The 13,808-nt window shown below is 38.4% G+C and overlaps 1 protein-coding gene across 2 annotated transcripts in view; it reads right to left on the bottom strand.

Moving 5' to 3' along the window:
• The window catches only part of PSEN1 (presenilin 1), a 72,401-nt gene that overhangs the window by 18,696 nt on the left and 39,897 nt on the right, over positions 1 to 13,808 (bottom strand). For both annotated transcript variants that reach the window (XM_040641687.1, XM_008700032.2), the window contains exons 6-8: positions 9,382 to 9,449; positions 8,584 to 8,804; positions 3,844 to 3,942 (exon numbers count right to left, since the gene is read on the bottom strand). In XM_040641687.1, the coding sequence (XP_040497621.1) occupies positions 3,844 to 3,942; positions 8,584 to 8,804; positions 9,382 to 9,449 (388 nt within the window). The remainder of the gene's footprint in view (positions 1 to 3,843; positions 3,943 to 8,583; positions 8,805 to 9,381; positions 9,450 to 13,808) is intronic.

Consider the following 13,808-nt stretch of genomic DNA (forward strand, 5'->3'; position numbering starts at 1 on the left):
AGAAGCAGGTCACTACGAATGGTTTAGCACCAGGTTCCTCACAAACTCGTGTTGTACGACGGGCAAAGGGGCAGCCCTGTTTCCCAGGACAAGGGGCTCTCCATCAGATCCAACAGACTTGAATTGTAAAAAACATTATATATGAATGATATTTTAAAACAACAGAGTAAATGTTTATTTACTGTATAAATTCATATACATGTTTAATGTGGCAGACTGAAAAACTACTTCTAATTCTTCAGCCCTCCTGCACCCACATGCCTGCCATGGTGTCACTGTGAATGGAATGTAGTTTTCCTTCTCTTCCTGAGGGTGGGGGGAGGGGAAGAAGGCCTCAACTATGTGGTTTGCTTCAACCAATGGCATGTGGCAGAGATGACAGCATGCTACTAGCAAGCCTAAGGCCATGCTGCTGCTCTCTTGTTCCTCTACCCAATAAGAACATGTTTAGGGAACACACGCAGCAAAGCTACCACAGCCAAGTCAGATCAACTGAGTCAAATGACCTGCAGACATTGTAAATGACCATTTTTAAGGCACTTAGTTTTAAGGTGATTTGTTACACCACATTATTGTGACAATAACAGTAGACATTACAGTAAAACAATATAAAATTATGAAAACACAAAGAATAATTTAAAAACTCACAATCCCTCCACTTTGACATCCACAATTAAGTTTTTAAAAAAAACACAAAGTACAGGGACGCCTGGGTGGCTCAGTTGGTTAAGCGTCTGCCTTCTACTCAAGGCATATCTCGGGGTCCTGGGATCAAGCCCTGCATTGGGCTCCCTGCTTAGCAGGGAGGCTGCTTCTCCCTCTCCCTCTGTCCCCAACTCGTGCTCTCTCAAATAAATTTTAAAAAATCTTTAAAAAAATAAGCACGAAGTACAATTAAAACTCTACAAGTAGAGAAAGGTATAAAGAAAAATATAAAAGTTACCTCAATCTCTAAATCCCACTTCGCAGCGGTAAACACTATTAGCCTTTTGTCAGTTCTTAAAATGTATCAGGATTTTATATACACAGACATCCAAACATACCTCCCTTCTTCCGATAGGATATCGCATTACTGTTTTAAATCTTGCTTTCTTCTTCTTTTTTTAAAGACTTTATTTATTTGAGAGAGAGAGAGAGAGTACACAGGCGGGAGGGGGGCTGGCAGAGGGAGAGGGAGAAGCAGACTTCCTGTTGAGCAGGGAGCCTGACGCAGGGCTTGATCCCACGACCCTGAGATCACGACCTAAGTCAAAGGCAGATGTTTAAGCACTGAGCCACCCAGGCACCCCTAAATCTTGCTTTCTGTATTTACTATATAATCTTTAACATTAAAAAAAATTGGACATATACAGAGCTACCTCGTTCTTTCTAATGGCTATACAATTATCCACTGTATGAATGTACCATAATTATTTGAAAGTGCTCCCTTTGACGGCTACTTCAGTTACTTCCACCCAGCATTCACTATCAACATTTGGCAGAACACTGTGTATGCACAAATACATAGTTGATTTTAATTTCTAGGAATAACACATAAGAAGCTCACACCCAAATGGTAAGAGGAAAATGTTGATGTTCAAAACTTCACCTGCTCTTTTCTGCCAAAAAACACAGGAAGCACATGATAACAAATTTATATTGGAAAAAGAGAAAAACAAAGATCCTTGCATTCCAGGCAATGAGTTTTCTAACATCTGACCAGACTTCTCCACATACAACCACAGTCCTTGCCTCTCCACTTCCCCCAGATGATATCACACTGAGTTCACAAGAAAGATGAAGGTCAACTACCACATGCTCTCACCTTTACCTCTCTCTTTCACTATGTCTCACTACCTTCTGCTTTTCTGTCTTCCTTTTCCTTCCTTCCAAGTCTTTCCCTGTTCTAATTCTTCTTCCTGAACTCTCAGAGCAATTTCTACCTGCTTTGTTGATAACCTTGCTCCATTAATCATTCCTTCTCGCTGGTCTCTTCAAAGGCTTTCTCCACTGGCTCCTTCCCCTCACACTTAGAAACACAATTAGATCCCCATCTCCTGGAAACACCTTTCCTCAGGCCTGCTCTCCCCTCAGGTCACCACTGCTCTGCCTGTGCGACAGGAATCTCTGTAGCAGGTGATGTTTACTGTACCTCTCCTCCTTCACCACCCATTCTCTGCCCACACAGTAATTTCCACTGCCAGCAACAGCAAACCACAGACACACGGCCCTCCCTTTGGAGCACTGCTTCTGGCCCTACCACTCTACTGGAATTGTTCTCTTGAATGTCACTGAACACATCCAAGGCACCAAATTCTACACGGTTTACTTAGTCCACATCTTTGGCTTCTTTTAGAGCATGTGATGTTCCTTCCTTCTTGAAACTCTGTTTTTCCAATAACCCAATAGAAAAATAGCAACCCCCCCCCCAGTCTACAAAAGATACATCAAACTCATAACAGGGTAACTGCTTGGTAATGTATTAAGATTAGGGATGACAGTTATAGTGAAATTTAGCTTTATCTACAATATTTAATTTTTTTCCAGCATAATACATTAATATATTACTTGAGTAATTAAAAAATTTGAATATATGGAAAAGAATATCATATCCAGTCACAAAACAAGAAATATAAATATATAGCTAAGAAAAACATGAAAAAAAGTACAAATAATCACTAAGAGTTATTAGTTAATAAGCCAAGATGAAAATAAAACAAGGTTATTTTTGCCTCTCAGTTTCACACACACGTAATACTGAAGGTGTAAGGAAACTGGCACCTCACACTACTAAAGGAAATACAAACTGGTACAGCCTTTTTTAGGAGGCAATCTGGGTCCATCAAAATTTAAAAGCATACATGCTTTGACTTAGCAATTCCGTTTTTAAAAAATGTATCATACAAAAAATTTCACAAAGACGGATGATCTCTGCAAGCACTGTTTGTGATAGAAAAGAAATGGAAATGGGGCGCCTGGGTGGCGCAGTCGTTAGGCGTCTGCCTTCAGCCCAGGGCGTGATCCTGGCATTATGGGATCGAGCCCCACATCAGGCTCCTCCACTGGGAGCCTGCTTCTTCCTCTCCCGCTCCCCCTGCTTGTGTTCCCTCTCTCACTGGCTGTCTCTCTCTAATAATAAATAAGCAATAAATAAATAAAATCTTTAAAATAAAAAAAAGAAAAAAGAAAAAGAAAAAGAAATGGAAATGATCTAAAGGGCTATCAACAAGGACACCCTTTTCTGAGTACCTATATAGAATACTATGCAGCCACTTCCCATGCTGACATGGAAAACATGTCCTGATATTGTTAAGTGAAAAATCCCGACTTTGCCAGTTTTCTTCTCTTCCCTTTACTGTTGTTGTCTCTTCATTTTCTCACTCTCTAAACACAGGAGTTGACAAAGTTCTCTCCTTGACATCCTCTTCTCATCCACTCTTGTTGAACCACTCATCCGCTCCCAAAGTTTCAACTACCACTGCTACACTTTCAATTCTGCACTTTTTTTTTTTTTTAAGATTTTATTTATTTAGTTGGCAGAGAGCTAGAGAGAGAGCACAAGTAGGCAGAGCAGCAGGCAGAGGGAGAGGGAGAAGCAGGCTCTCCGCTGAGCAGGGAGCCTGACGTGGGTCTCGATCCCAGGACCCTGGGATCATGACCTGAGCTGAAGGCAGCCGCTTAACCACTGAGCCACCCAGGTGCCCCTGACACTAGTTAGCAAGGAAACAGGATATGTAGAAGTTCTCTTAATGTTATGCATTCACGATGAGAAAAATTATCATGATAATAACTATAATTGCATGTGTTTGAGTTTCTATAAATTCTAAGCTGAGTACTAATTTAACATCATTCCAAAATACTTACAGGAGTAAATAAGAGCTGGAAAGAGAGTTTCATTTCTCTCCTGAGCTGTTTCAACCAGCATACGAAGTGGGCCTTTGGGACACAAAACAGCCACTAAATCTAGAAAGAGAAAAAAAAAAATCTGGAAAAATGTATTGACCAAACTTACAAATGGGCGTGTTAAGGAGGAATTAACCAAGGGAAAAGAGCTAATGTCTTGTTTACAAAGGAAGATGCTGAATGAATATGAAATAAACAGCAGGTAAACTGGTGGAGGAAAAACAACCTAAACAAAATGCACGAAACTATACAGAAGATCTGTGTAAATTACTTTAGTTTTGCCTATTTGGTTAGTTTACAGTGTATCATCACAGAGTTCCAGGAATAAGTCTTCTCAGTTTGAAGAAAAGGCAGAGATAATGACAAGACAGAACTATTCTAGAGCAGTTGTCAATTTCCAATAAGAAGAAACAAAGACAAGCCATTTCTGAACAAACCGTATCTATGAGCCACAGATGGAAACTTTACAACAAGAAGAATTTAATAAAGGGGATGACTGAATTTTTCAAAATACGAGGAGCAGAGTAACAGAGACTCATTCCCCCTTGTTTTTAAAAATAGCGTATGTACTGCGTAGGGAATGTACCTGAATTAAAGGACGGTAAATTTAAACAAAACAAAATAAATCTTTGCATAAAAACCTTTTAGTATTTCTTTTGTACTTCTGTCAAAAGCACTTCACAATACCAGGTCTTAGAATGCATGTGGTGCTGAAAAGTGGCTTATTCTACAGAAACAGCAGCTCAACAGAAGCAATTTGCCTAAACTGTTCTTGATTCTACCACCATCTCTTTCCATCAACTGCAATTTTTCTTACATTTTCTGTGCCATAAAAATTCAGAATATAGAGTACAGAAAATTTCAAACATTTAAAAATATTAAAACAGGTGTAGCTGAATTTGTGAAGGAAGACTTCACAGCTTGTGTTGACATCACCATCATTTAGATGCATTTAAGCAAAAAAAAAAAAAAAGCCCTCACACCTGCAAGTGGTCACGTCTCCTTGAATACTACATCGACTACCGCTAATATAATAAAATACACACACAAAGAATTCTCTGCTCTAACGCTTCCATTTTGATTTGTTTTGGATGAGAAAAGGGAGATTTGCCACCCTCTGAGATAAGGAGATTTTCAACCTGTTTGAAGCTGCATGTCTGTAACTATCTTGGTTTGAAGACATACCGCCCCTAATAGAAGTGCTAAATGATAAACTCCCTTATTTTTAGAGGAATGAAAGTGAATTTTGTTTAAAAAATTTTAGAACGTGTGTGACAAATTAAAAAATCTTCACACGTTGTAAAAAGGGACTTGGGAATCACTACTCTGAATAGTGGACAAAGAAGTGTCTTACTTTAAAGGAACTCCAAGGTTTGGAGAAATAATCACTTGTGTCACCCATGGAAGAAAGAGTGTTGATGGGAGAAATACTGTAATATGTATAATGTAGTAGAAAGAATACTGGACTTGCGATTCAGATTCTAGATCAAACAGTGTAAGCTTGGGCAAATACTTCACCTCTCTGAACTTCAGGTCTGTTAGCAGTAAAACAGGAATTACTGCACTGATTACAGGATTGTGTATTTTAAAAAATAATAGCTGACATTTATTGATACTGTTGTAAGTGTATTATATGTATTTTTTTCATTGAATCTTCACAATAACTAAGACTTAAAGGGTTGATCGTTGTGCTAGAGTCACACAGCCAATAAATGATAGGAGAGGAGCCTGGATTGGAACCAGACATGGCTGTCTCCAGAACTGGCACATGGTTTTTGGTTTTTGAACATAAAAAAACAGAACCAGACTCTTTATTATAATTCACTTCTGATGTCTGACTGATGACAGAAATATGTCATGTTCCATTTAATTAAATTTTAACTTGCTTGAGTATGTCACAATGGTGCTCTGTGAGGTCTGTAGCCCGAGGCTGGTAGGGACGGTGAAAGTCCCACGGAAACTCCTGTTCAAGAGCCCAGCATTGTATACTTTTACAGGTGAGATGGGCACTATTAACAATGTCTGGAAGTCCACAGTGGATAAAGTGAGGCCTGTACTGTGGCTTTAGTATGTACAGAGACATGTGTAACTTTGATATATATTTTGAGTATCTGTGAGGCCAGAGAGTCTCGTAGTCTTCTTCCTCAAAGAGGAAAACCTTGGATAAGTAATTGCTGTTGCTATTACTGGCGGAACCAGATGACTAAATCATGGCAACGGCCCAAGAGTCTGTAAAAATGCACAGACAGAGCCAACTGTTGGCTAGGATAAGATGACTGGCTAATGTTCATTTAATTTTGCTGACCCCTGGATCCCACTCTTTGAATCAAGGATGTCTGGATTTGGTAATGAAAAGAAGGAGCTCTTCAGGAAGCTTCATCCCATGGAATTCTGATGCTGTCCATAAGGCATACGAACTCCCACTGCTGTTCACTTGTTTGATCTCACAGGGCTCCCCAGGTAGCCACAGGTCCAAGAGAGTGGTGAGCTCCTCTAGCACCCTGTCAACAGCAAGAGACCGAGGACAGAAGAGGCCACCTCTCTTGTACATGTGATACTCCAGAAGACCCAAACTTAGCTCTGTCCTGCAGGTAACATTAGCAGGGAGGCCCTGGTAGCTGGCCTGAGCTTGTAGAATGCTGCCTCCGTGACCCACAGAAGGATGTGGAGCTTCACAGGTTCAGGGCCTGTGAGAACGTGTTTCTAGGAGAGCTCAGTATGCACTCTCCAACTGCCTCCCTAACAGTGTACAGCATGGGACTGAGGAGGGCAGTTTCTCACACCAGAATCCAAAGGCAACTTCTGATCATCATGGGTGGTCCAGAGATTTCAGATGTGAGAGGAGGTTGCTATAGCATCTACAGTGAATGATTCTCTGGAGGGGACATGAACGGAAGTGACTGTTCTCTTATAATTTGGACAGATTCTAGAGCCCTTTATTGTACGGGGCCCCAATTCAAGATGGGCCAAATTGTAACAGTATAAATAGGCTTAAGTAAAATTTGTAAATGAGGAATATGTTGCCTCCAGATCCCAAAAAGGCCTAAAAGATACTGCGCTTGCTTTAACATGGTGGGTGCAGGGAGGCTCTGTTGCTATTTCTTGACAGTGTCAGAGATACAGAAGCCCCTAGCTTACTAAACAATTTTCAGGAATTCAACTGGGGGGGGAGGGGCAAAGCCTTGTACTATGTACAGGCAAATGTCTACCCCCTTTTTTTGAGCTCTTGTGGGAATATCTGTACATCTCCAATGAATATGTCAAATGAGTCTCCTCAGAGGATAGTGTCGTCGATGTGATGCTCTATCTGCGCTCCCGGAGAACCCTAGATGTGGTTAAGATCTAGCCAACAAAAACTGTATGCAATGGTAGGGCTGCGCATGAATTTCAGGAGCAGCCAGGTAAAGATACAGTGTGTCCCTCCGAAGGCAAAGGCAAACTGCAGCTGTTGAAAAAGGCACTGAACAGAAGAACATATTAGTAAAACCTCTGACTGCAAAATATTTACTAGTTGCTGACTGGATGGGGGCCAGAGTTGGCCAGAAAAAGTGATGCAAATAATAAATGAGGACTCTGCAAACCATCGAGAACTGTATCACCTAAGGTCTTTATGGAAGACACAGAGAGTACATGACTGTAGTTCTAGGACTGTTTGCTCAAATATGAGAACAGAACCAATTTAATTCTATTTCCATGGACTTTTTCTTCATTAATCAAGTGGGGGTGATGAGGATTCCTACTACAGGTCACCTGACATTTTAATAAGCATTTGAACAGGGATAAAATTATAATATAGAGACCACATACTGACCTGTGGATGTGGATCTCTTTTTGGCTTTCATGCAGGGTGACAGCCACAGAGCACACGCTTATACAGCTGCTTGTGTCATTCACAGCAAGGATACACTGTGACTGTTTGGAACCCATGTCTGCTGGCTGTTAATGAATTTGAATCTCACGCTGCCCAAATAAATTTTATTTTTAAAAGAATAATTCTACCTAAGCTGCCTTATAAAAAGAAGGTGTCCTAATTTTGTTTTGTTTTGTTTTTTTAAGATTTTATTTATTTATTCGACAGAGATAGAGACAGCCAGCGAGAGAGGGAACACAAGCAGGGGGAGTGGGAGAGGAAGAAGCAGGCCCATAGCGGAAGAGCCCGATGTGGGGCTCGATCCCATCATGCTGGGATCACGCCCTGAGCCGAAGGCAGACGCTTAACCGCTGTGCCACCCAGGCGCCCCAAGAAGGCATCCTAATTTTGATTTAAAAACTGATTGAGCATTTTATGTGTGTTTTCAACATAGGCTGTGAACTCTTACAGCTCTGGGAAGCACTGTGCCCATTTTCCAAATGAGGAAACTGAAGCTCAAAGAGTCTGAGGCTCTTTGTTAGTGTCACAAAGACTGTTGGTGGTGGAGAAAGGATTTAAATCTAAGTCTTCTGACTGGCAGTCTATGGATCCTTCCACTAATCCATCACTAGCTTAAACTGGGGGGCAGTCAGAAAATATATTTAAAGAACTTAACCTCAAAAACATGGAAATCTTTATATGAAAAATACACTATAGCTAATTAATTATTTACTGAAGAGCTATGGGATGTAACTGTTATCACTTTCCTAAGTCAAGATAACTGGAAAAGGAAGGGAAACACACCAGTGAGGTACTTCTGTGATGAACAAAATGTCAGCCTTGAGTTTTACCATATACTGAAATCACAGCCAAGATGAGCCACGCTGTCCATTCTGGAAGGTACTTGATAAATACCAGGGCCATGAGGGCACTGATCATAATGAGATATGCCTGCTGGAGTCGCAGCGGTCCTTTCCAGTGAATGGCAATCATTCCCACCACACCAAAATTCCAGATCAGGAGTGCAACAGTAATGTAGTCCATGGCAACATTGTAGGTTTTAAACACTTCCCTGAAAAAAATTAAACAGAAATCTAAAAATATGTACAGTAATTTTCATCAAAACGTTGTTTAGAGCTATGGTTCCCTCAGATATTCATATCCTACCTTCATATTTTTACCATATCTTATATCTTATTTAACAGTTTTTTTAAAATTCACTTTTTCCCCTCAAGTTAAGCTTACTTTAACAGAAAACTCTGTCTCATTCATAAATGGGAAACCAGTATCATAGATCACAGCTGTAAAATTAAGTACAAAAACTAAAAAAAGGCCATGTACCACTTAAAATGCCACAACGGAAAGAAACGCTAGTTTAAAATATCTGAAATTAGAAAAATTAAACATCCACAATAAATTTTATAGCTAGGACGTATGGTGCTATTTTCATAAAATAAAATTTAGTGCAGCCATGAAAAAATATATATATATTTTATAATACTAACCAGTCTTAAACACACCACGTACAAACTATATATGGAAATAATCATAATTTAAGAGTATTTCATCAACAAAGTACATGGCTTTAAGCGACAGTTATACAGCTCAAACAGAGTTAGTTTCTGAAAAATAGATCAAATACCACTTACCCCAAGTAAATGAATGAGAAAAAGAACAGCAACAACAGAGATGAAATAATAAGCCAGGCATGAATGACCTAGAAAAGAAAGCATTTCAATATAATTAACAGATTCCGTACCCTAAAGAAAGGCAAATTTCTTACTTCAAAAATAACATATTACTTCTGTATATGTTATTTTTTTCAAATGGCAGAACTCAAGCTGACTTCGGGATCAGTGCATACTTATAGTGGAACTCTTTGGTACCAAACTACTCAGAAAAGAAAACAGAAAATTCAGCAAGACATATATAGACCCTTGTTCCTTTAGAAATATGTGACATTTTTAAAATAATGCATCCTAAAATAAATTATCAACAGAGCCAATAGTCAACATTTAAACTTTAAAGCAGCAATATTTTCAATGGAAAAATTTTGTGGTATTTCTGAAATAAAGAGAAATAAATTGAATAAAATTCAATGAAACTGAAAATCAGATAGTCCACTAAGTGAATTATGTATATATACATTAACTGTATTTAAAAAATAGGACTTTTAAGTTATATAGCCATTTGATAAAATCATATTCAGAATCTAAAGTTTCAGTAAATATAATAACGCTTTCTAATGTTTATTTTATATGGTTCATTAATAAGTAGTAATATTAAAAATTCTTTGGAACACTGTAAGTCAGTCCATCCTTATCATGCAGAATTCATACAGCGCTATGTAAATATTAGTCACTATTACTCAAGTATAGCTTATGCATATGAGAGAATCAGATTTGACTTTTGCAATCTGTTACACAAGATGAACATTTTAAATGGTAATTTTATGTAATGGGTGTATTTGGGAAAATACTATACAACTCAGGGAGCCTGGGGTTTTTAAGAACAGAATGGAGAAGCACAAAAAATTGTCAAACAATTTCTAACCAACACTGAAATTATTTTGAGGTGGATACACCCAGTATATGCTTTAATCTTTCAATGAAGTTTACTATTTAATGGCAGAAGGGGTTATTTAACCAACTTTTCCAAACATCTTTTTTTTTTTTTAAGATTTTATTTATTTATTTATTTGACAGAGAGAGCACAAGAGGGCGAGGTGCAGATGGAGAGGGAGAAGCAGGCTCCCCACTGAGCAGGGAACCCGATGTGGGGCTCAATTCCATGACCCTCGGATCATGACTTGAGCCGAAGGCAGACACTTAAACAGACTGAACCACCCAGGCACCCCCTAGACATCATCTCTTAACAGGAATATTGTTTTGTCTTCATTAAAAACAAAGCAAAAAAACCCCTCCCACACCCACCTCCCAGATCCAGTTGTTCCAATAATCAGGCTCTAAGCTATCAAAATCTAGTTGTGATTAAAATGTATGTTAATTTTCTCTTGTGGTTCTGTTCTGATCACCCAAGGTGATCTGTAATTATTAATTCCTTTGAAAGAAAAGATTTCTTAAAAATTATTCCTGTCTCTTTTTCTTTAAAACAGCTTCATAAAATGGCACAATTTGGGAAAAGTTTAAAAGAATGCCTTTACATGGAAGCTGGTATTCTTTGGACATTCGAATATTCTAAATCGACTATGTGAATACAAAACACTTAATTTCTAGTGTTCTTCCACAAAAATTTCCCCTAATAATTTATTATAAAAATTTTCAAGGGGTGCCTGGATGCCTCAGTTGGTTAAACGTCTGCTTTCGGCTCAGGTCATGGTCCCGGGGTCCCGGGATCGAGTTCCGTGTCTCCCTTTCCCTCTGCCCCTACTCCCCTGCTCATGCTCTTTCTCGCTCTCGTTCTCTCTCTCGTTCTCTCAAATAAATAAGATCTTTAAACAAGGGGTGCCTGGGTGGCACAGCGGTTAAGCATCTGCCTTCGGCTCAGGGCGTGATCCCAGTGTTCTGGGATCGAGCCCCACATCAGGCTCCTCCGCTGTGAGCCTGCTTCTTCCTCTCCCACTCCCCCTGCTTGTGTTCCCTCTCTCGCTGGCTGTCTCTATCTCTGTCGAATAAATAAATAAAGTCTTTAAAAAAAAAATCTTTAAACAAATTTTTTTCCAAACACACAGCAAAATGTAAAGAATTTTACGGCTACCATTCACATTTTGCTGTACTTGCTTTGTAGCATTTCTATCCATCTCTCCTTCCTTTTTATTCTTAATACATATAAAAGTAAATTGAAGACACTTGTACATTTCCCTCTCAAAATTTTCAACTTTAGCAAAATATCCTAAAGGGAGCCCATACTCTATCTTTATCTGCAAAAACCCAATTAAGCTGAAGCAGAAAGGAACTCCCTGTGTGTATCCCACCCCGTCGTGCTCATAAGACTCAGCTTCAGAGATAATCCAAGTCACAAAACTAAAATATATAAAATATCACAAAACAGAACAGTTTTACAAAGTGGGAGATGTACACTGGTACTCCGTATTAAGCTCTGACTTAAAGGCCAAAGTAAATACTGAATACTAGAAATTCTCATCTTTGTTGAGAAATGCTCTTCACCTTGTTTTTTTCAGCAAGGGAACATGGAGTAGTGTTTATTTTAAGAAAAGTACTTTTCTGAATACAAAAGTAACATATATGTATAACACTGAGAAGATATAGAAACGCTAAAGGGAGAAAACCACTCCCACTGACCAGTGACAACCAAAGTTGTTATTAACGTGCTTTTTCAGGCATGTTTGCTGTCTGCATGTATAAAGGCCTTTAAACAACATTATAATCAAGTAATATAGTTTAGCATTCTGCTTTTTACAACATTTTTTTAACAGACACATTCTCATGACACCAAATACTTTTTGAAAATATGATTTTTAAATGACTGAATTATAATATTCTACATATATGGACGAACCCACAATTTCACCTTTTCTTATTTATTTAGCCTTTTTTAATTTATTTAACCTTTCCTTATTCCATATTTCTTATGGTTTTCCACTTTATTCCCATTAAAATTTATGCTAGGATAAAAATCCTCACATGCAAATATTTTTCTGCATTTCAGATTCTTTCAGATATAGCATGAAAGCAAAATTATAGAATCAAAGCATACAAACTTTTTCTAATTACTGACTATTGATATATATTGGTTTAGTGATTTCACAAAAAAAGACTATTAATCTTCACCAAGTCAATAGGTGAATATGTTGTTATTTTAATATACTTCTGTTTTTACCATTGAGGAAACATACATACACATCTCTCTGTCTCTGTCTCTCTCCTGGCCATCTATATTTCCTTTGTAATTCCTCTGGGTTGGTTTTTAAAAATTTATTAGGATGTTCATAATTTTCTTTTTTTTTTAAGATTTTATTTTTTAAAGTAATGTCTACACCCAATGTGGGGCTCAAACCCTCCTGAGATCAAGAGCTACATGCTCTAATGTTCTATAATGTTCATGTTCATAATTTTCTGAATGATTTATTAGTGCTCTTCATATTGTAAAGATATTAAATGCCCTCTGACTGCAATAATGGTTTTTGGTCACTGATGTTATGATTTTCTGAATTATTACCTGAATTCAAAGCCTCTTCTGATGATGACTAAATAGCACTTCCCCTTTTTCTAGAACATCAGGTGGTAAAACAGGCTTTTTTTCTCATCTTGCAAAAATCCCTAGTTCAGCTTTCCTGTGCTAAAGGCTCTGAAAGAAAAGAGCCCTGCTTCAGTACAGAACAGCAAGCATCTCCTCTAAACCCTGAACTGTCCAGGCCAGAAATCATGTGGCTTTAGTAAGTTATACAGTTTCATCTATAACTGTGATATGTAATAATTAACTGCCTTTTCAGTTTCTACCTTTTTCAAGGTTGTCTGGTCTTTTAGCTTCTTGTGCTTCTCATAGACATTGCACAACCAACCACTGACATAACAAATCCTCCAGGTTTATTTCCAAACAGGTCCTGGCAAGTTTCTGAATTTCTGACTCAAAAGCTCCTTTTATTTTACACTAGGAATCAAAGTAAACAACTTGTTCATATAGAATTGGCTGTGCCTGCTAAGACTTGAACTTAACGTTAAAAAAACAAAACAAAACAACACAAATGAACAAATAAATGTGGGACTGTGGCTGAAAATAAACCCTTATTAGACTGTCTAAAATGAGATATAACTAAAAGATCCACAAAACTGACCAAAATATATCGAGACAGGCTCTAGGTGCCATGGAGTGAAAGCACATCTACCCTGTCTCTCCTGCCGAATGCAACCATAAAAGCTGGACAGAATATGCATGCAGCTGCTAGGTGAGGCCTCTGACAAGTGAACAGAGTCAGGTGGGCTGGGGAATTAGAAGTGAGTGTATCACATTTTCCACTCCAGTACTACCCTCCTCCATCAGAACTCAATGCAACCCCGAATGGGCATTAGCAAGCTAGTGAGAGCTCTAGGAGAAGCCTAGTTCTGGATAAGCAACAAGAAAGAGGTCTCCTAACATCAAAAGAGAATGCAAAAAT

Source organism: Ursus maritimus, unplaced genomic scaffold, assembly GCF_017311325.1.
Source record: "Ursus maritimus isolate PB19 unplaced genomic scaffold, ASM1731132v1 scaffold_25, whole genome shotgun sequence".
NCBI lineage: Eukaryota > Metazoa > Chordata > Mammalia > Carnivora > Ursidae > Ursus > Ursus maritimus.